This window comes from Delphinus delphis, chromosome 18, assembly GCF_949987515.2.
Source record: "Delphinus delphis chromosome 18, mDelDel1.2, whole genome shotgun sequence".
NCBI classification, from domain to species: Eukaryota; Metazoa; Chordata; class Mammalia; order Artiodactyla; family Delphinidae; genus Delphinus; species Delphinus delphis.
In genome coordinates this window covers 20607732-20631894 of record NC_082700.1, presented here as the reverse complement: position 1 = coordinate 20631894, position 24163 = coordinate 20607732, and the positions used below count along the sequence as shown (strand labels likewise).

Genomic DNA, 24163 nt, shown 5'->3' with positions numbered 1-24163 from the left:
GTTCACACTGACTCACAAGAGCTAACTGTTAAATTTTTAGGAACTGCACAAGCTGTAACTAAAAATTAAATCATAAAAACAATTAAATAAGTAATATTAAAACCAACAGTACTAATTATTCAAAACTCACTTCCCAAATATTTCAGTACACTTTACTCTTGTGGTTAATTACATTTATTGTGTGTGTGTATTCCCACACTTCCCAACTCTGTATTCAGTGATACCATTTTAGTAGCCTGAAACTGACCATGATGGGAGTATTTACACCAAAGAAATTGGTAAATCCTACAAAGTATGGCTTTCTTTTTTTCTGAGTGGTTGTTAAACATATACCAGCAAACCATGGAGTCCATTCATTATTCTAAAATAAAAAGTTATTTCAAAATGCAATACACATGCTCAGCCCCTACCCAGAAATTCTAATTCAGTAGATTAAGGGTAAAGTACCTGCGTGTGTATTTTGAAAAAGACCATTTCTCCTCCAAAAGGATTTTGATACATACCGCCAGCTGAGAACTACCATTTGAGATTTCTAAAACGGTTTTACGTATCATATCAGACATTAGAAAGCTACATACTTAAGACTGCATTACTTTAAGTCCCCAAAGATGTTTACAAACTATAATATAAAACTGTGACACAGCTTTTTTTCAAGGCTCAAAATAGCCAAAAGAAAGCTTCTATATATCGAAAATTATCAAAGAGGTTGCTGCTTATACAATTCAGTAACTTTCATAAAAAGGCTATAATGAGACAACTAGATATCCATATGCAAAAGAATGAGGTTGGACCCTTACCTCACACCATAAATAAAAATTAACTCAAAATGGATCAAAGATTTAAATGTAAGAGCTAAAGCTCTAAGATTCTTTGAAGAAAACACAGGCATAAATCTTTGACCTTGAATTAGACAACAGTTTCTTAAATGTGACACCAAAAGCACAACAAAAATATAGATAAATTGGATTTCATCAAATTAAAAACATTTTTTAAAGGACACCATCAAGAACATGAAAAGACAACCCACAGAATAGAGAAAATTTTTGCAAATCATATGTATAAGGGACTTGGATCCAAAATACATAAAGAATTCTTACAAATCAACAATAAAAAGACAACCCAATCTAAAAATGGACAAAGGATCTGAATAGACATTTCTCCAAAGAACATATACAAATGGCCAATAAGCACACAAGAAGATGTTCAACATCACTAGCAATCAGAGAAATGCAAGTCAAAACTACAATGAGATTACCGATAGGTATAATCAAAAAATTAGATTAACAGCAAATTCTGGCAAAGATGTGGAGTATTGGAAATCTCACACACTGATGTAAAGAATTTAAAATGGTGCAGCTGCTTTGGAAAACATCCTAGCAGTTCCTCAAAAGGCTAAACATAGTTACCACATGACTGAGCAATCCCACTCCCAGATATAAACTCAAGAGAAATAAAAACATATGGCCACACAAAAACTTGTATACAAATGTTCATAGCAGCATTATTCACAACAGCCAAAACATGGAAACAACCCCAACATTCATCGACTGATGAATGGATAAAAAGAATGTGATATCTCAATACAATGGAATATTATTTGGCAAAAACAAGAAGTGAAATACTGATACATCCCCTAATCTTTCACAAACCTTGAAAACACTATGCTAAGTGAAAGAAACTAGTGACCAAAAAACTCACATATTGTATGACTCGATTTATATAAATATCCAGAATAGGCAAATTTACAGTGACAGTAACTGGAATAGTGTTTGCCCAGGGCTGGTGGTCAACTGAGGGGCTAGGGAAATGACTGCTAAAGGTTATGGGTATTCTTTCTGGGGTGATGAAATTGTTCTAAAATAGACTGTGGTGATGGATACATGACTGAGTATGTGAAAAGCTGCCCAAGTGTACACTTTAAATGGATGAACTGTATCTCAATAAATTCATTGCAAATGCACACACAAGAGCACGATAAATTTCTTTTAAAAAAAAATTAGATCTGGGAAATTTCCATTCCTGACAAACATCTATGTTTTCTTTTAATCAATAAACTACATCATAAATTGTGCTTCTCTTTTGGTTTCACCACTAAATTCTGTGATCATATGTGCTTTCTAGTTCAGTTTCTGTCACCACCATGCCTTGCCTTCACTGTTTTAATTTAAAAGTGTTGTACTGCAAGGCACTTCAACTCTTCTTGGAAGCAAGCAGGAAATGATGGCTGGCTGAATTCCAAAAACTTAAGAATACATTTAAATACTCATGATGTCCACCATGGCACAGAAACCCTATGAAGTTCAGCTTGAGCTCTGCCAACCAGATCCCTTCATTTTAACTACCACCAAGAACTAAAACGGTAAGAATTATGTTTTTCCAGAGGACTTTTTCCCTCTAAATTACATTATCCATATAGAACACTGTAATGCAATATTACACATTTACCATATATTTAGCACACAAGATAATATTTAAAATAGAACATAAATAATAAATCACTACTGAAATTTAACTTTGTTTGGGGAAATTCATTCCTACCCTAACAGGTGAGGATGACTCCTCTGTATTTCGTTTCTGGGACTCAGTGTCCACATCTTGGCGCTTGTTCTTCATTCTTTCTCTAAGATCCCCTGTAGGTCTTTCTGGTGACCTTTGAACCAAAAAACAAAAACAAAACAAAAAACAAAACAAAACAACAAAAATCTATATTTATATAACATTTTATAAGAATATATTTACAGAAATAACCTCACAAATCTCAAAATAGTTTTTCTACTATCCATGGCTCCTAAAGTTCAGAAAAACAATTAATAAATTTCAGTTTATATATTAATATATAAAAAAATATAAGCATCACTTACAAGTTTTCTCCCAATACCAACCAAAATGCATACACTAAAACTCCATGGGGTGGCAGGTACTGGTGATATTAATAAGAAACTATACGTGAGTTGAGAGAAAGGAATTTGTAATTAATAGCTTAATTTGTTTTCCTATGAATCACATAAATATATTAGTTATATTTGAAAGCAAAAAGTAGGAAGGTAAAGTTTTAAACCACAGCACTGCAAAATTAATCTAGAAACAACAGTATTATCATATACATGTATACGGTTGGATGCAACATCAACAACTGTGAAAATATTTTATGCATCTCAAGAATGAAAGCAAATGTTATTCTTACAATTCTTCTTAAATTTGAAATTATTTCAGAGTAGAAAGTAGTTGAAAAATTCAAAGCAAGATTTTCAACAGTGAGTTTATACTCTGCTTTTATACTCTTGTTTTTAATTAAGGAAAAATATACATATTTATATTTAACACTGGTAAAGCTTCATAATTTATATTAGCAATTTGATAAATGGATGTTCAATTATTTTCACACCATCACTAAGTGAGAAAAATAAAGCAGAGGTAGAAAACACACTGCCTTTATAGACTATTCCTAGAGCACCATTAAAAGAGGGCAACAGTTGTTAAGGAATGATATGTCCCTCTTTAGCCACCAAAAAAAAATGTGTATGTTTTTAAAATATATAAACAGATTACAAAAATATTGACATCTATTTCAAGTAATAGCTGTTCAATCACATCGAGTCCTTTATCAATCATTAATACAAATCACATGATTAGTGAAAAAATAATTTCAGTCAATTCACTTTAAAGGAGCTCATTAACATTTACATGCACATTTTATAGATCTATATTAAATGTTTTAACAGTTAAAGCTGAACTGGTAAATGGATCTTATTAAGGACAAGCATTTAAATGCTTTAAATTATAATTATGATGCACATGTAAATTTTATGTGCCCTAGTTTCCTTTAAATAATAAGACAGTGTATTATAAACTTGTTTCTATCCTAAACAGTACCTAACAGAATGCTCTACATACAGTGAATGCTCAGTGACTTAAATGATTTGTGACTAAGTAAGCATTTCTGAAATACATTACTTTTCTTTCCATCTCTGAATCACATTATGAAATATATTTTTCTTCCTTATAAAAAAAAGGGAAAATACACAAATACAAAGGAAGTTATTGGGGAAAAAATGCACAAAATAGCAAAATTATAACAAAAAATCCTTTATTCTAAATCTAGTAATGACACTATTTTTTTCCATTTTAGACAAATTTCTCTGCCCATTTGCCGCACAACCATCTCTTGTATAAAAATTTTGAGTATGTTAATGTCACAGATGAAGTAAAGCATGTATTAAAAGTACAGTAATAATATAAGCAAAACATTAAAATTATTGAAACAGTTTCCCCAGGTATGTGTTTGTTTATACAGGTATTAAACTTATAAAGACTAACTTTCCCACATTGACAGAAGGGACAGATGACAATCTAAATACAAATAAAACAGAGTACTCAGCATCACAAATAACCTAAAAATGTACAACATTTAAGTGAACAGAAAGTCAGCTAATGTTAAGGTTTTGAATTTTAAGTTCTGTTAAACTTCAAAATCCATACACATACACAAAAATTCACCCAATTAAAAAGGAAATCTCCAAATGCTAATGTTCAGTTTTTACACTGTCGCTGAAGCCAAAGCAATCAGCACATTCAATTTTAGGACTAGGTAAATCAGTTGTTTACCAATCAAGTTTAAACTGCTTTTGTGACAATCTTTATGTATGTTACATCTTTAAACACCATAGCAAAATCATCATGAGGGAGCCAAAAGAAAAATAAAAGATTTTTGTTAGGAAAGTCTAATTTAGCCTTGCCTTTATTAAAGGAAAAATGATATTCTAAATAGGTAGTACATTTATCCACATATAAATACATACTTTCATTTACCTCAATATATTGTGATAAGAGATTTGGCAAATGCATTTTAACCTACAGAGCTTGCATTAGATTATCTTTTGTAATTACGATTTGAATTTAGAACATCTTAAAAAGCTAAAATTATACTTATTTAAATTCTACTATTTTAAGAGTTGAATGTAGTCTCTCCTCACTAAAAGCAAATCCATGAAATTCTGCCGTCTTAAACAGCACTTTAATACATAATTGCGGGGCAGGGCACGAAAGTAAGCCATACATATATTACAAAAACAAATTTTTGAGCAAATTAATTTTAAAGCAAACATCTCTATTAATCTTGAAATTAACAACTAAAAAGATCCTGTCGATCTTTGCTATTGATAAGACTACCACCAAAATAGAAAATCTGACCAAACATATGGTAGTATTTCAGATTTTTATACTAGATAAATTACAAAAGCCATCTTCTAATAGTATATGAACAATTCAAAGTTCTCAATTTACCTTCTATAATTGCTGCTATAACCTTTACCACGGGGTGAAGGGCCATGTACGAATCTACATGTGTTTCCATAGAGGCAGTTGCCAGTCTTCAGCCAGTTACGGCACTGTGTCTAAGAGACAGATATTACTATGTAAATTTCATATTTAGTCATATTTATTTCTGGAAAAAAAGATGCTAGTGGGACAAAATTTAAATAAATGCTATCAAAATTCCAACTAACCTGAGATATATTACTCCCCAAATAATAAAAACATCAAAAAAAAAAAAAAAGCCCATAAACCCTAATGCCCATCTCACTCCTTTTTTATGAAACACATTTTAAAAAATTTACTAAACCAATATTCCTACAATACAACAACCTATTCACTTTTGTGATATAAATAAGAAGTTGAAGTACAGGAATTCAAGAGAACCCCTGTGACTGTACTAGTGACAACTCACCTCTGCTGTACTGCCAGTGCTGGGTCCAAGCCTCTCAAATACACTGGGTCTTCGGGATGTGCTATCAGATATGGTCTTGGTATTTTCCACTGTGACCTTCCTTCTAATTTTTGACATTTTGTACTACTTTAACCAAAAAAGAAAGAGGCAAACTGTAAAATTCTTCAGTTTTAAATAACTGAGCCAATAACTTACAAGTAGATAAAATGGTAGATAAGATAACACTGCAAAATTACAGGGGATTTTTCTCAGAAGAAAAAAGCCATAGGAGAGGTCACAAGTAAACAGAGGTAAACAGAAACTATCTTCTAAGACATACCTTATTAGTGAATTTAGAACAATTTTGAATCTTTTGCCTAGAATTTTACCTCTTCTACAGAGTGAGTAAGATTCTACTCACACAGTTAAGTTTCCATAGTACATTCAATTTCAGAAAACACACTATAAAATGTTTAGTTTCTAAGTTCCTTATAAAAGTTGTTTCAAAATTTAATAACTGTCTTTTAAAGAAAGTTATGCTATCATTCTCCATCAACTAGTTAATGGTTAAAGAAAGCTTTGCCAAAAATAAAATCAGGTAAGAATTTTAGTCAGAGTAGAAATTATGTTTTACACAGTTTAAGTGATAACATCAGCTATGTCCCAAAAATCAGCTTGGGAGAAAAATACTATTTAAATATTTTCTTTGTCTTACAGAAGCCAAAGAAGAACAGCATAATCAGGAAATTTATTTTGCAATAATACAAAAAACAAAACCCTCAATGTTGATAAGTGACCTTCTTTCAAAATATGACAGGCTGTAGAACTAGAAAAAGTGAAGATGTTTTGATAATCTATACTGCACTGAATTGACATAAAAGTCAAAGATGCTAAAAGAAATAAACAGGCTATTTACCATTATTATTAACAAGAAAAGAAAGATGAATTATAAAAATATTTTACAAAAGTAAATAAAACATTAGAAACTAAAATATACAATCAGGTGATTCAACTAGAAATGAAAATATCAGATAACAGCACTATGATATATGTTAGAAAACAATGTTAAATTCTAGACCTAGAATAATCTAGAGAGTACACTACTGTGAGAAGTGGGTAGGAACTGCCTAAGAGAAAGAAAAAGGAACTAAACCGTATCACACTTTATACACTAAATATTAGTTGAAATTTTGTTAGTAGTCAAAAGTTACTAGAATGAATGATGTCAACTAAAGAAGTAAAAGTTCCATTTGGTAAAGAACTGGTCTCTATAAAGTTCACAAATGCTCTTTAATGCGGTTTCAAAGTAAGGTCCTATCACTTAAAAGGAAATTAAATCATGGTAGTACAGAATCAAAACTTAAAAAAAAAAAATTACAATGTTTGGTCCAGTTAGATACTTCTTGTCAAGTCACACTTTGAAAAGGTCCAAAGAATATGGACATTTGACAAATTAACAGGTAATGAACCAAAAGGAAAATATGATATGATATAATATGGTAGTTTTAAATTGGAAAAATTTATATTCTTATTTTCTAATATACAATGTAATCATTAATTACGATTACAATCAATTTTTAGTGATTCAAAAAAGGTAACTTGAAAGTAATTACAAATTTTAAAAAATTACAGTGTCACATAAGTGGACAAGAATTTGTGCAACATAAAATCACTTATGTATCAACTGTTCATCAAGTAAGGAACTATGAGGTCCACCCTCCACACTATAGTGAGTATTGCAAGATAATCTTTGATTTAACTTTTCTTGAGCTTATTCTCAGCCCAAATGTGAATTTATAAAGGAAAAGTTGGTAAATTCCACATGTACATTTGACTTACTGAACATAAATAAAAGCCAAGATAAGCGATAAGTGGAGCTGAGAAAGATCTAGAAGACGTAGAGCTTTGATTAACTGAGAAAAACACTTTTTTATAATTTATAAGTAAGATTCGATAAGAAGTAAACATGTAACAAAATGTATGGAAAAAGTTAGAACAAAAACAAATTTTTAAAGTCTCATTATCTGTTACTATAAAAACATACAGGTGTACATTGAAATCCTCATTCATTAATTCAATTTTAAAAACATTTATTAATAAACTTAAAAATGAATGTGTTCTAAAAGTTTCTTATTAGTTATTATTAGTTATCTACAACTTGGGAAACAGGCACACCATCCCACCACACTGCATCAAGACAAGTAACCCTAAGCTTACATTTTTCCTTCCACTATCAGTGGAAATGGTCTGCCCCCAAAATCTCTATCTCCAACATGCCCCTACTCCAAACACACCCTCCCTCCTCCAAAAAAAATCAACAGTAGTGTTTTGCACAACTGGGGTAACAAGCTATTTATTATTATACTTGAAACACTGGTCATATCTCTTTTCTTGTCTTTCTGAGGGCTCCAGGTATTATTAACTCTACGGTTTCTCTTCCCCACCTATAATCTGTTGCTTGAATCAGCACTCCTCTCCTCCTCTGACCTACTGCTGGAAAGCAGGGTCTCACAGCTTCTCTCCCATCCTAGATCCCTAACATAAGCTTTGAAGACTTCAAAGGGTTTGGACTGCGACAGACAATCAAGTGAGGACTAATGATCCAATCTTATCCCTTTACTTGTATTCTTGACACTAAAAAAGTTCCTTCCAACAGAGACAAGGTAGCTCTTACAGATGACATCAAGAACTACAAGATTCACCTACATAGTGATTATCCCAGGAGTTTTACTTCTGCTACTGTTGAGTCTTCCAACTCAGGGAAGAACAGCAATGAAGTAAAGACGTATTCTCTTTTCTCAGAGAGTCCAACTGTGTCAGACCTTGGCCTAAAATGACACTGAGTTTGAGGACCAGGTCTAGGTTACAGGGAGGTCCTAGACAGGAAAAAAGAAGAAAGAAAAGAAACCCTGAGGCAATAAAAGAAAAAGTAGAAATTGAACTTTTCTAATTGACAGAAACAGAAATTCTTCTGATCATCTATCTAGGAACTTCTATCAGTAGTCAACAAATTATCTAAATATTATTATGAAACATTTATGATTTTTGCACAGATAAAATGCCTTATGCCTGCAAATACAAAATATAATATTTTAAATCCCATTTTTCTAAATATATACACATAACCTACAGTACACGAGGAAAACATTTGCTCATATATATTAATTTAAAACTATGTTACCATCTAATATGATGATTAGAATTTTCACTCTAAAAATTTGGGCCCAAAGAGAAAGATAAACCACAAAAGAATAAAATGTAGATTTGAATGAGAGGAGGAAAACTGTTTCAATTAATATCTGAACAGACTTCAATAAGAAGTAAATGCTTCAAAATATATGAGAAAAATTAGAAACAATAAGAAAAAATATAAATATTAAAGTCTTCCCTATCTCAGAGACTTTGAAGGCTTTCCCTCAGTTTTCAATTTATTCTTTAGTTTTAAGTAACCATCACACTCCCACTCACATTATCATGTCTTTCCCAAACACGAGCATTATTAGCAAAGCCAGAGTGACAGTGGTAAAAGTCTGTTGAGTTATTCTCCTATTTCTCCTCTCCATTTGTAGAGTAAATAAATATCAGAAGTTTTAATATTTTTTCAACTGAAAAAGAAAATGAAGGGAATTCCCTGGCGGTTCAGCGGTTAGGACTCTGAGCTCTCACTGCCAAGGGCCCAGGTTCGATCCCTGGTCAGAGGAACTAAGATCCCACAAGCCGCGCGGCATAAAGAAAATGAAAAACATGGGACACAAAGTTTAAATCTATTAAGACACAACAAAAAGTCTTAATAAATGCGAAATGTCCTCCTTCCCCCGGAAACTTACAAATATCACAATGTACTCATAGCTTCATGCTATAAATATGACTGAGAAGGGAGAAACACAGGGGCCTCTTTTTAAATTATTTCTGAACCCTGATTACTAAAATCTTGTCAGTAAAACTTATTAGTTCTAGTATTCTCACTGCAATCCACAATTACATCTTTTTGAGTTCTCATCTTCCGGTAGCATAAATGAAAGCATAAAACACTTTAATCTGGATAAGTAGCACCATAATATTAGGAAACTGTGAAATAACTAAGCAATTAAAGCTACATAATTACTGGTACTAACTGGTAGGAGAATAAATATCCACTGGCATCCTAAAATTAAAAGTGTTATATTAAAAATAAGACCTCTTCATATTTATATTTCTTAGTTTTGAAAGAAAAACAGTTAAGTTTATTTGTTGCATAGTGTGAGAGAATTTTTTCTTAACATATTTTAAGAAAAAAAGAACTTTCTTGAACAATCTTGCCAATTGCTTATATGTAGATAGACTAAAACAATTTCAAACTGAATTCAAAACAGAATCGTCAGCACTAAACTGACTACACAGGTGTGAGGAAGGCAATATTGTAGCATTGTGCAGAAAATACATTTTGTTAAAAAGACTATGCAGGGAGAATATCCCATGCTGGCAACTACTATAAAGTGAAATAAACAGAACTGCAACATACAAAACGACCAAAAAAAGAATAGAAGACACTTTATATATACCAACACCAGTTAACATTTCAACTGCTACTAAGTATCTGCTGAAAAAGCTCCAACTCAACTCTATATGAAAAGCAGAGTGGGGTTTGGGGGAGGTAGGAAAGACTAAAATTTACTGAAAACCAATTCTATAAATAAATGTTAAACAACTGCTTTCTATATGTAAATGTCAGTACATATTACAATACAAGTTAACACCGATAACTTATTAAATGTTTGATAACTTGTACAGAAAGTAAAATAGCATCCACCTGTGGGATTTTAGTTTTAATTTATAAATATGAAAATTAGATAAATTTGCATATCTTAAAGTACGCAATCAATGTTCATTTCGAATCACCGATAGTTAGGAAGCGCGTAAGAGGCATGCACCTGAAAAAACTAGATCCTCCCAGATTCCCACAGTAAAAGTCTTAGTTTCACAATACAACTATTTTTAGACACAAATTGCTACATACCTGCACCTACATTCTTAGTCTCTTTGTGAAACTGTCATGTTATAATCGAAATATTTCATTAAATTCTAAATTATTCGAAAATCTAGAGATATATCCACAAAACTGTCCAAAACATTGTCGCTTAGGTTCTAAAGTCAGTAATTTCAAACACTGCAGAACCAGACTCCGAGAACCGGCACCACATACATACGCATGGATTGTACTGCATAAGCATTTGGATTTACTGCAACAGTATTTTTGGCAAAACTTTGAAAACCTGAGGTGTGAAGATTTTTCCAAACTTTTAAATTATTTCTTCAAAACAATCAAAAACCTGAAGAGGTTGCGTACGCCCATAATTTTCAAAGTAGTTCAAATTATCTGAAAACCTCGGGATATAACCGAATGGCTCGACACTACGCTCCACAAACAAGATCCTACCGATATCATTCACGTGATATCGACTCTGAATAATTTTCCAGCCACATAAATTATTTTAAGCTATTTAGAAAGAGACAATGCCAAACATCAGAGCCTCTCCTTTCATTCACCTTTCCGGGTTTCTGACAGATAGTTGCCAAAAGTAACTACCTAGGGACTGTGAAGATAAAGTAACACTCCTCAACTCCGAGCACCTGCGTCGTAATCACTGCCGGGAAATAACCAAGACCAAATATAACCAAAAGTAAGATACCTTTCCCTAACGGGTCTGGAATGTGTAAAGAGGGAGCTTCTCAATCTAAGACCATACTCCGGCACCCTTCCATCTCGTACCAATGCGAATACCGCGCAAGAGTTCCCAGGCTCGCATCAAATGGTAGTGACCCAACAAAGCCTCCAGTCTGAATCCACTTGCCCCCTTAGGCAAACTCGCCAGAATCAGAACCAGGGCGAGAAACCAGTCAGGAGCACAGGGATCTATTGCAGAGTTAAGGGTGGAATGCTCAAGGAGAGCTCAAAATTCCGGCGTGACCCAAGCAGGGATGGAGGACAAGCGGGGCCTCCCCATCCCGGGCCCACCCAACGCCTTTCCCCCGGTACCCACGCCAATTCACGGAGTTCAAACTTACCTCCTCGCTGAGCTCCTTTCGCAAGCGCAGTCCGGAGGTGGCACCGCCGCCGCCGCTCCAAGGAGCGGGGGAGGCGACTCTCTGTCCCCGCGCCTGGCCCCGGGAAGACGACAGCGAGAAGGAGGTGCGCGCGGCTCCCGGGAACCTGTCCTCGGCTACCGAGGGACTCCGGGATGGCTGGGGAGCGGAACCCGCCTGCCGCTTCGCCAGGGTCAAGCGAGCCTGGGACGTAGGAAAAAAAGGAACGAAGAGAGACTGGAGAGTAAGAAGACGCAAGGAAAACACTATCAGGCCGCTAAGAGGATCGCCTCAAAATGCCGCCGGAAATCAAGAGCTCGCCCTGTTCCTCTGTAGACCGAGGCAGCTTCCGGCTGCCAGATTAGTCGTCAGCGCGTATGCACCGCCCCTTTGTGGACGCGTCCCCTGGGCGTAACGTTGCGTCCTAGGCGTGCTGTCGAAATCAAAAAACCTGTGCCTAACGAGCTAGCCCTGGAAAAGAAACCCGGAACCCGGGAGAGAGAAAATTCCCAATTAACAGTGGATTTAAGAGAAAGCGTTTTCTACTTTTATTACATAATTTCTCACAATAGACAGCTGTTGTGAATATGCAAAAATGCCACGTTTGCTGTCGAAGATAACTGCATTCATTCGCTCAACGTTTTTATTGAGCAGCTGAACTGGAGCGACAGGCGGTATTTGTCCTGTTTTTCACACTCCTCTGCTTTCTCGGCCATCGTCTATTACAGTGGCGCAAACGGAATGCACGGGTGTGTTTTTAAAGGCGTTAGCAGAAACTTACTGTAAATTTGGAGCAGAAATCTTTAATGTACTTGTGACAGCCTTTCCTTTTCTTGTTCAGGATGCAATGCTCTGCATGAAAGTAGGTATTACAATTGCTTGAGATGTCTAGTCAAATGTCGCGAATCAAAGAAAAAAATCAGTACCTAGCCTCTCGAAAAAGAAATGTGAACCCTTATCTGCCTTAATTTTAAGGTAGCATTTATTTTGTTCTTTGACAAAACCAAGGAATGGGAAAACCTTTTATGAAAACTGATAAAACTTAAAAAGAAACTGGTACAAAGATTTGGTTTGGCTGGAATCAGTAAATTAAAATATGTGAACAGAGTGAAAAAATCAAGGGCATTAAACATTCCTGATGACATGCCAAGCTATTTTAGAGACAGCAGCGAAAGCTTCTGTACAAGTGGGTTTGATGTAACTCTCTGGCAGCAAGAATCCGTATCTGCCTGTATCTCGAAGTTCAATTGTAAACGAATATTTGATGCCCAAGTCATGGATCCAGTCATCCGAACCTCCAGGAGCTAGATCTACAAAAAGAAAAAAGAAATTACTTTTTGAAATACAGATGTTTCAAGTTAACTAACAAGATGGGATTTTTTTCCCTAAAAATGAAAATAGTTTTGCTTTTTTCTGATTATTAAATAATCTTAAGTTTGTGGAAGAAAATAGAGATTGAAGGAAAGCAGGTTAAGGAAGAAAATAAAAATTACCCATATAACCCTACCAAGGAGTGATGGTCACCATTTATATTCTAGTGCTTTCTTTTTCAGTGCATACTTTAACATATTTTTCCTACATAAATAAGATCATTCTATACAAGATATTCAGGAACACTCCTAAACATAATCTATCCTGGCCAGCTTTATGTATTAATGAGTTCAAATCTACCTTATCATTTTTTTTCTTTCATTTTTGGCTGCATTGGGTCTTTCTTGCTGCGCGCGGGCTTTCTCTAGTTGTGGTGTGCAGGCTTCTCATTGCGGTGGCTTCTCTTGTTGCGGAGCATGGGCTCTAGGCACGCGGGCTTCAGTAGTTGTGGCACATGGTCTCAGTAGTTCTGGCGTACAGGCTTAGCTGTTCCGTGGCATGTGGGATCTTCCCGCACCAGGGCTCGAACCCATAACCCCTGCATTGGCAGGTGGATTCTTGACCACTGCACCACCAGGGAAGCCCTACCTTATCATTTTTAATGATCTCATAGCATTGCTCTGTAAAGCTGGATGTAATTAATTTTAATAATTATTTATTTGGAGAGCTGCACGTTGTGCTGTTGTGCTGCACGTTGCCAAATAGCCTTCAAAAGAATTGAACTAATTTATACCTCCATTAGCAGGGTATGAATATGCCCATGCTCCATTCCCATACCATCCATGTGAATTATACATTTCTGGCAATTTTGTGGGTGCAAAATAATATCAAATTGTCTTTATGTTTGATTATCAGTGAGTTGAACCTTTTTTTGTATATTTATTGACCATCTTTATATTTTTATCAATTGTCTTTGCTCATTTTTCTTCTTGATTCATTTTATAGATTACTTATAAAAGCAGCATTAGTGTTATTAGCCCTGTGTAATATGTGGAGAATTTTTTTTCTTATTTGGTCATTTAGCCTTCAACTTGGTTTATGGCAGTGTTTTTATGTTAAAATATTTTATGTATCTGGAATTTATTTTGGAGAAAGACATGTTAGTAATCTAAGTACAATTTTTTTCTAAGTAACTCACCAGTTTTTCCAACCCTATTAATTGAACAATGTCTAACATTCTTAACTGTTTGAAATGCCTTCTTTATGAGACACTAGATCTTATATATCTGAGTGTCTTTCTGTACTCACTATTCCCTTCTAATGATGTCACTTCCAGGCTCAGTTCCTTTACATTGAACCTTCTTGTTTATCCATCATTGCTTCTTTGTGTCTTTATAATTAGTATAATTAAAACAAAAAACCCCTGCAACTATGACAGGTTTATAATGTGTTTTAATACTTGGTTGGAGCAAATTCTCTCTTATTAATCTTATTTTTCAGAATTTTACAAGCTCTTCTACCAAATGTATTCTTTCAAATGAAGTTCAAAGTCATTTAAGTGTTCATTGGGACTGCATTAAATATACAAACTAATTTAGAATGACTAGCACTTTTTTTTGTATTGCTTTTCCACTCAAAACCGTAGTGGGTTTCTCCTTTTATTTGTCTTCATTTATGTACACCAGTAAAATTTTCTAGGTTTTTCATAGAGATCATATGGATTTGTGTGCGCACATACATACATTTAACAATGAATCTATATATGTATGTATGTATCTATACGTACACGTCTGCATGTGTATACATGTATGTTGGGGGGGCAGTAGGATCTTTTTTCCATTTTACTTTCTTCCTGATTGTTTTTGGTATATAAGTAAGTTACAGATTCGTTTATATTTAGTTCATAGTCAGCCACCTTACTCAACTCTTTGTTACTCTATTTTTGTGTTTTCCAGGTAGACACTCATATAATATGCAAAGTGATCATTTTTCCTCCTTCCAATACCTATACTTGAATTAATGACAAAGGTGTTTACTGAAGCGCTGTTTATACTGAAGTATTGAAAAATATCCATCAACAGTGGATTAGTTGTTATTCCTTCAGCAAATATTTCTGATAGCTATTATTAATATTTGGCATTTATTCTTCCAGAATTTTTTTATACTTATGTACACGTGCGCACGCATGCACACACACAGACACAGACACACACACACACACACACACACACAGATTTGTATTGAATGAATGCATGCCTGGAGATGGAATGATTTCGTCAAAACAAGAAGTTGCTCTAGAATTGCCTCCAGCCCTGAGGCACTATGGTCATGCTTTGGGGAACAACAGGAGAGAGAGGATGGGAATCAAGAAAGCTCTGAATTATGAACGGAAGTTGTGACCCAGAGCAAGGACCTGGGTCGGCAAAGGCAGAGATAGACCAGTGACAGCAAGAGACAGAGACACCACGTGGACCAATCTGGCCTCAGTTTGTCCTGAGATAATTTGGGATGATTGAGGAGGAAAAGGAAGATTCTGGACTTTCTACTAATAGACCTTTGGTGCTCAAGTAATTTACTGAAAATAATATGGATGTGATTATTAATACGAATGTGTTTTTATCCCCCTATAAATCATAGCTGTTAAAGGAGACTCTGGGACTCGGCACATATTATCTCAAAGCCTTTTCACATGCCATTTCCTCTCCCTGGTTTTTTCCCACACCTTTGTTTGGCAGCCACTTACTGGGTAGGTCTCCCAGATGTGTCACCTACGGAGGAAGACCTTTCCAGGCCAGCTGAGCTAAGCTGCCTCTCTCTCAGGCAGTCATTTTCAAACCTATACGCTAATATTATGTTGTTCACTTATCAGTGGGATTACACTATATGTTACTATTTAATTGTTTACATCGGAGATTGGCAAACTTTTTCTGTGAAGGACCAGATAATTAATATTTTAGGCTTTGAGGGCCACATAGTCTATGTCAGAACTACTCAACTCCACTGTCCTGAAAGCTATATAGACAATATGCAAATGAATGAGTGTGGCTGTGTTTGAATAAAGCTTTATTTGTGGACACTGAAATTTGAATTTTACGTAATTTTCCCATGTCACAAAATCTTATTCTTCTTTTGGTTTTCTTCAACCATTTAAGAAATGGAAAAACCATTCTTAGCTTACAGGCTATCCAAAAACAAGCTGCATTGGGTCTTTCTTGCTGCGCGCTGGATTGGGCCCATGGGTTATAGTTTGCTGATACCTTGTTACACGCTTATTTTCTGTTTCTTTTCTCCCATCTCCCCTTCCAGTTTCAAAAAGAGCAAAATTGTCTGTTATCCCACTGTGGATACAAAGGAGTCCCTCAACAAATATCTCCCAGCAGAAATTAATTTAAAATATTTGTTAAGAGCTTGCCACACACATGTTCCATCAGTGTGATACAAACAAAGGACATTCAACTGTAGTATGCCATGAGCTATACTCTTGGACACAGGTTGCCCCTAAAAAAGCATCTAATGTAAATGGTATTCCTAGATTTGTACAGTGTTCAACCTGCACAACCTTACATGGTGGCCCTGGGCATCTTAAACATTCTTTTGACCCTTTATGACTTTTTCTGTTTCACTCAACTAGTGTGATACCAATTCTATAATCCCTACTCTATAGCACTGAGCATAATTTCTTAAGTATCATTTTGGTTTCTTTTTAGTATATTTATGTATTAATATAGCCTTGTTCAGTACTGTCATAGCTATCATGCTTCCAATTCTAACTGTTATAATCCAATTGTTTTACATGGGACCATGTTTAAAGATTCCACTTAGAAAAATTAAATCCACACAGAAAAACCAAACACAAATTTCTTTAGTACCTCACAGTCCCCTAAGATCTTAAGAAGAAATACTTACATAAACTTTCTGAACCACTGCCATGTGTATATCTGGTATTTTTATTAGTATTCTCAATAGCACGGACTGCTTCACTGGCCACTAGAGACTGAAATCAATAAGATATGGAATTTCAGTTAATGTACAGCTTTAAAACAAGACAGGTAGAAGTTTCTTAAAAAAACACAAAAACCCAATCATATATTTATTCAATCAAACTGTATATATGAAGAAATAGAGAGCAGAATGGTTGTTGCCAGGGGCTGGGGGTGGTGGAGGGAGGAGAATGTGGAGATGCTGGTCAAAGGATACAAACTTCCAGTTATAAGACGAGTAAGTTCTGAGAATCTAAAATACAGCCTGGTGACTATAGTTAACAATACTGTATTATATACTTGAAAGTTGCTAAGAGAGTAGATTTTAAGTGTTCTCACCACAAAGGAAGAAACTAATTATGTGAGGTGACGAACGTGTTAATTAACTTTATTGTGGTAATCATTTCACAATATATATGTGTATCAAATCGTTACATTGTACACCTTGTACTTACACAATGTTACAAGTCAATTAATTATATCTCAATAGAGCCGGGGTGTGGGGAGAATCGTATATATGAAAAAATCTGCATTTATCCAAGAGATAAATTGAGAAGAATAAATTAACTTTTAAAAATGTTCTTCTCTTTACAGAAATCACAGTTGGGTGGCTTTAGACACAGACTCTTCCAATATATTGAAATTTTATTTAAGTTGAAGAAAAAATAATTCTCATATGCCTTTTTTAGGAATTCATTTATTTTGTAAAACAAAGTATATGTAACAAAATTATACTGTAAAACAAAGTCTAACTATATTTCAAAGGCAAACAACTAGACAAAATTGTCACCAAACTTTAAACCCAGCTTCTCTAAACAATACACGTATGTCAGCAATGTATGAATCCCTCCTCATTCTTCTCACAAACTCTATTTCCTTTTCGTGTAAAATGTCTAATGCCTCCCAAAGACTCATCAAATAAAAAAGTTTATATCCCTGGTGTGCTGCAGGATAGTAACAAAGTCCCCTGTTCCACTATTTTTGTTTCTAGCTTATGCAGATCTTTTCTGAAATTGGCACTAGCATCATGGTAGTCACTGTCCCTCCCTTGAAGGACCTGAGGAATATCAGTGGATATGATGTTGTGCCATTCCTCTGCTCAAAAGTTTTAACGGAACCCCCTGATCTACAGAATAAAATGTAAATTGATTCTGACATTCAGACTAGGTGACCTCTCCTTCACAGGCTGACCTCATCTACTTTCTGAGGGATCAACTTCCTTTTTTTGACCCCACATTCCCCTGAACATATTTCCTGTGGGGAGAACCTTGGCCTCAGCTTAGAAAGTCTTCCCCTCCGGGTCCACTTACAGAAATCCTATCTTTCAGTATCTGGCTGAAATTGTGCCTGTTCCTTCACTTCACTGGCACTTTATCATTCCTTTTTCTTTACATTATGTCACACCTTAATAGATTATAAGCCCTCGGGACAGGGGCTTTATCCCCTCACTTATCTGTTTCCTTCTGAATGAATTAATGAGGCCACTCCTAGTTATCCCAGTCAGAAGTGAGTTGTACCATCTGTGTCACTTACTTAGTAGTTACTATACCTTACAGTACAGCTATCTGTAACAATTGCTAATGGCTGAGCTCCCTAACCATTTCATATTCTCTTAAAGGACAGGGTCCTACCTGATGCTTCTTTCAATGTCCATCAACACAGTATTTTACACATAATAACTCTCAACAAACACTTGTGATGATGGTAATCCAAAAATAATTCAAAATCACACTAAGTCTACTTCCAGATCACGATGAATATCCTCTCACTTCTTCAAAGGTAACACCAATAAAGGAGCTTTCCTTAAACGTTTTCCCTCGAGAGGAAAAAGGAATCATAAGTATCAAGGATGTTTCTGTTCTAAATGAGTTATTCTTAGCAACTGCAAATAACTTTATATTTGTCATCAGGAATTGCTAGCCCCTAATGTGGCTATAGTTTATTCTGTTAAGAGAACCAGACCAAAAAAGTCAATAAGAAACAAACCAGTACATAAAGATCAGACCTTGGGCAAGAAGTGGACTGTTGCCATGGCACTTCCATCCCAGAGAGCATCTGGGATGAGGATTTGTCCAAACCTAGCCACAATCCATCAAGAACCCTTGCATCCTTTGCCATTAACCCAAGCATAGACTATCTGGGACCAAAAAGTGATGGGGGGGTAGCCAACTGCGAGTCCTCTTTGAACTCACTGTATCATCCACCGCATTCCACAAAAGGAGGGAGGTCTTGCCTCAATGCTGAAATTGGAGTTACTTTTAATAGGACCAAACCCCTGCAAGTTAGGAAGGTCAGTGTATAAACAATTCCCAATGCTAGTATCAAATCGATAAGTGTTGTGCTAAGACTTGATATGTGGCGGGCTGTTGCAGAAAGCTAGCACCTACAAACAGACCAATAATTCCAGAAAGCCTTGCCCCTGTCCTTGTTCATATGGCTTCATATGTAGATTAGGTCAAGGTAGACTGGTTCCCTCCTGAGGTTCCAAGAGCTAGTCTGACATCTTCCTAGAGAGCCCCTCTGCTAGACGGAAGTTCATGTCCTCAAAATAAGGCTCAGTCCTTTACAATCTCTCAATGAACCCTGACCTAGGGTGACGCTCAGAAATGTTAGATCAAGATATAAAGCATCTATCCGCCTTTGTCCTCTACAGAACGTTTTTCCCCACAGTTTTCCATTCTTGAACTACGTATTATTTTACTTCTGAAATGCTAATGAGAAAATTAAGCAGCACTTACTAGTTCCTCGTGGTCTTTGCTTTTGCTTCTGCTATAGGAATACGGAAACACTATCTTCTGGGAGTACGAATGCATGCTGACATAAGCTTTAATGTGGTTGATATTTCTTCTCAAGAAATCAGCCACTGCCTTCACTTCTGGTTCCGACTCAGGGTAAAGTCCACAGTAGGTTTCCGAGCACGAGAAACTCGAGGCACCTTCCTCTGTAGTGAAATTGATGGAGTGGAATCATAAGTAGATAATGCAACCTATTGTAATTTGTGATCTCCCTGACCATGTATTCTCCTAATATATAGGGTGTAACATTTTTAGATAAATGGATTCACTTGAGCTCTGTAAAGAACATATTTCTAATGTCCCCTAAATGTTGTTTATGTTTATTTTGAATTCAAATATTTACATGCCCTCATAGCAAGCCATCCAACAGTTGCTGCCTGAGGGCAGCCATCTTGCAGCCCCGAGAAAGTGGCTAAGAGAGTCTCAGAAATGCCAGCTCTGCCTCCAAACTTGTGGTTACAAGTGAAAAGTAAACCCCATTTTCTTCCATCATTGTAAGTTTGGTTTTTCTGATATGTGTAGCTTAAAAATCACTAATTCATCCAGCTCATAAAAGTCTCATTTGAGAACTCAGAATATGTAAGTCTGCTTTCAGTGCTACTTCTAACTTGCTAACGTGGTTTAGTAAGTAAAACGGAATGGCGATATTTGGTGCTAGACTAATAGGTGTTCATTCCTTTGAGAAATTATATAAAACATCACTTCGGATGGTAGCCTGACTCCCATCACTTCTCTCCTCTGTACCTAATTCACAGCGGTAGAGCCCCAGGGAGCCACCTCTGACCCAGAAAGATTCTTCCCTCCTGGAAACAGTTTATTAGCCCCCATTTGGGTCCCTCACTTGTCTTTTGCCATTCGGAATCCCTCCACTGATAACTTGAAATCAAGATGCAGATTCTAGTTTCAGTCAAGCTACTCTCTTGAAAACAAAGAAGATAACAGCAATAACATCACCAGCTGACATCCAAAGAGCACAAGCTGTCTGTCAGGAACTCTGCTAAGCCTTACAGGCGATATCTCATTTAATCTTTACGGCAAACCTGTGAAGTAAATGCTCTTATTTTAGGAGACTCAAATTGGGCACCATTGGTGATAACCATTCATAACCATTCATAACCATTCATAACCACCCCATCACTTGATTTCAATCTTGTCTTTGCCATTTAATAGCTATATGGCTTGGGTAATTTTTTTTAACCAATAAGTCAAAAGTTGATGTAATCTAAATTAGTCCTTTATAGGAATGAATGGCGGTAATGAAAGATGAGGCCTTAAGTTGGACACTACTTTTAGACTTCCATTATAAGGACTGTTTGGAATCCCCATTCTATGTACTATCAACAGAACTTTTGTGGCCCAGCAGGAAATCTGAATACCCATATGCTCTCTGGCTTCCCAGAGCAACCAAGCAAGACAAACTCTTTTCACTCAATGGGAATTTTACAAAACACTTGTGGCACAAGATGGGCATCTGGCACTGTCAACTCTTAACATGTTGGAAGTTTTCCTTTCAAATATATTTCTGTTTTATTTTTTTTAAATGCCAGTAAGGCACTGCTAATTGTTAAGACTCAACAGTAATTTTAAAAAGTTCTAGTCTTCTATTTTGACGTTTAAGCTGTTTATCACTTACTTGCGTTTCACTCAATCTTCTAGAGTGGTTGAGAAAGAGTAGAATTATTGGGCATGCCCGAGGAGGCAAGTCAATCTTGATTTTTTTAAACCTATCTATACCTCAATTTCCTTATCTACTAAATGGATAAATTATAAAATGCTTTTCCCAGTGCTGGCGTATACTGAGTGTTTAATAACTTGTTTATCAGCATTACCATCATCATTATCGTCACATGGATTGGGACACAGAGAAGGCCAGTGTGCATTGCAGAGATGAGGTGGGGAAAGAAAGGAGCCATTGAGCTCCCTATAGTGCCTCAGGCCCAGTTCTAGTCTGTTTCCGAGGTCTGCCTGCATCCCAGTCCTTGGGTTCCATGGGCTACTCCATGATCCTTATTATCCTTATAGAGACTGCCTTTCTCTCTTTTCTTTTTTTTTTGCGGTACGCGGGCCTCTCACTGTCGTGGCCTCTCCCGTTGCAGAGCACAGGCTCCGGATGCGCAGGCTCAGCAGCCATGGCTCACGGGCCCAGCTGCTCCACGGCATGTGGGATCCTCCCGGACCGGGGCACGAACCTGTGTCCCCTGCGTCGGCAGGCGAACTCTCAACCACTGCGCCACTAGGGAAGCCCAGGTAATGCTAGTTTTACCACGAAAAACATTAAGTAAAATAGAGCAGCAAAAGAGCTTGCGGATGAAAGAAGTTCCAAAAGGGAACTTATAACTGAAGAGTGATTGTCAGACTTAGAAGAATTTCAACAAAATTGGAGTTAGTCGGCCTGGCTTTATATCCCAGCTCTGCCACTTCCTAGCTCTGTGCTCTTGAGCAAGGGACTTAACCTTTTAAAGTCTGGGTTTCTTCATCCATGATGTGTAGATAATGAAACTCAGGGGATGGAATATATAAACTGCTCAGCACTTAGCAACTGTCAGCTCTATTTATTCAGAGGTCTTTTATATTAGCTGCTGTTTCTCTGGCTCCCTGTCCAATTATCACTGCTGTGGCAGTCTTTACACCTCAGTGGGCACTTTTTTTAAAACATCTTTATTGGAGTATAATTGCTTTACAATGGTGTGTTAGTTTCTGCTTTATAACAAAGTGAATCAGTTATACGTATACGTATGTTCCCATATCTCTTCCCTCTTGCGTCTCCCTCCCTCCCACCCTCCCTATCCCACCCCTCTAGGTGGTCACAAAGCACCCAGCTGATCTCCCTGTGCTATGAGGCTGCTTCCCACTAGCTATCTATTTTACGTTTGGTAGTGTATATATGTCCATGCCACTCTCTCACTTTGTCACAGCTTACCCTTCCCCCTCCCCATATCCTCAAGTCCATTCTCTAGTAGGTCTGTGTCTTTATTCCCGTCTTATCCCTAGGTTCTTCATGACCTTTTTTTTTCTTTTCTTAGATTCCGTATATATGTGTTAGCATACGGTATTTGTTTTTCTCCTTCTGACTTACTTCACTCTGTATGACAGACTCTAGGTCCATCCACCTCACTACAAATAACTCAATTTCGTTTCCTTTTATGGCTGAGTAATATTCCATTGTATATATGTGCCACGTCTTCTTTATCCATTCATCCGATGATGCACACTTAGGTTGCTTCCATGTCCTGGCTATTGTAAATAGAGCTGCAATAAACATTTTGGTACATGACTCTTTTTGAATTATGGTTTTCTCAGGGTATATGCCCAGTAGTGGGATTGCTGGGTCGTATGGTAGTTCTATCTTTAGTTTTTTAAGGAACCTCCATATTGTTCTCCATAGTGGCTGTATCAATTTACATTCCCACCAACAGTGCAGGAGTGTTCCCTTCTCTCCACACCCTCTCCAGCATTTATTGTTTCTAGATTTTTTTGATGATGGCCATTCTGACCGGTGTGAGATGATATCTCATTGTAGTTTTGACTTGCATTTCTCTAATGATTAATGATCTCCAAAGAAGATATACAGATTGCCAACAAACACATGAAAGAATGCGCAGTGGGCACTTTTACTGAATAATCTTAACAACGGCCTCTTACGAAGAAACCACTAAGTGATTCCCTTTAGCCTGAGGCAGGATCCTCTGTTTACTTACTTTATCTGTAGCTCTCTTAAAACAACTAATTTCATGCACATGTTCATTTGAATAGCTTTCAGAGATCCCTCAGTGTGTCAGGTACTGCACTAGGTAATGGATAGTGGTCACTGCCCTCATGGGGTTTCTGACTTAGAGGAAGGAGGAAATGAAGAGAAAAGGTAAGTACTCGACCGAAAAGTTTTCATATCTACTTTGGGATAATGATGAAATGTTCAAAATCATGAATTTTCACTTCTTTTTTTAAAAGGAAATACAGAAGATCATGTACCTAGGACTGTGTAGAGTAAAGGAATGGGAGGAAGAGGATGTTTCTGTGGTTTCAATAGCTGTGCTCCCTTGTTGTCACATGCTCCCACCTCCAAAAATATGGGTGATTCCAGCTCAGTCGTTAAGTTTAGTGTTGCTTTGTAGTTGTTTCTTAAATGTAGTAACTATGAAACATAGTGAGGGGGTGGTGAACTAACACCTACCTCCCTGAGAGCAGACAATATCCCCAAATGCCTAAATCAGTGTTCACTGAGTGTCTTAACTCATTGGAATCAAGGAACAAGGAGCTCCCACAGTGCTGGACACCAGTTTCTCTTTACGATATTCATGAAAGAAAGAACT

The 24163-nt window shown here is 36.3% G+C and overlaps 2 protein-coding genes across 5 annotated transcripts in view; both read right to left on the bottom strand.

Moving 5' to 3' along the window:
* Positions 1-12618, bottom strand: part of ZC3H13 (zinc finger CCCH-type containing 13) — a 93454-nt gene extending 80836 nt beyond the window's left edge. For 3 of the 4 annotated variants that reach the window (XM_069540027.1, XM_059996261.1, XM_059996262.1), the window contains exons 1-3: positions 5726-12618; positions 5284-5393; positions 2539-2650 (exon numbers count right to left, since the gene is read on the bottom strand). In XM_069540027.1, the coding sequence (XP_069396128.1) occupies positions 2539-2650; positions 5284-5393; positions 5726-5842 (339 nt within the window). In that variant the 5' untranslated portion in view covers positions 5843-12618. The remainder of the gene's footprint in view (positions 1-2538; positions 2651-5283; positions 5394-5725) is intronic. The other variant, XM_059996260.1, reaches the window with a different exon arrangement.
* A 113-nt stretch (positions 12619-12731) lies between these two features.
* The window catches only part of CPB2 (carboxypeptidase B2), a 40004-nt gene continuing 28572 nt past the window's right edge, over positions 12732-24163 (bottom strand). Inside the window, exons 9-11 of the mRNA XM_059996263.1 lie at positions 19797-19999; positions 16985-17072; positions 12732-13077 (exon numbers count right to left, since the gene is read on the bottom strand). Coding sequence (XP_059852246.1) covers positions 12893-13077; positions 16985-17072; positions 19797-19999 — 476 coding nt within the window. The 3' untranslated portion in view covers positions 12732-12892. The remainder of the gene's footprint in view (positions 13078-16984; positions 17073-19796; positions 20000-24163) is intronic.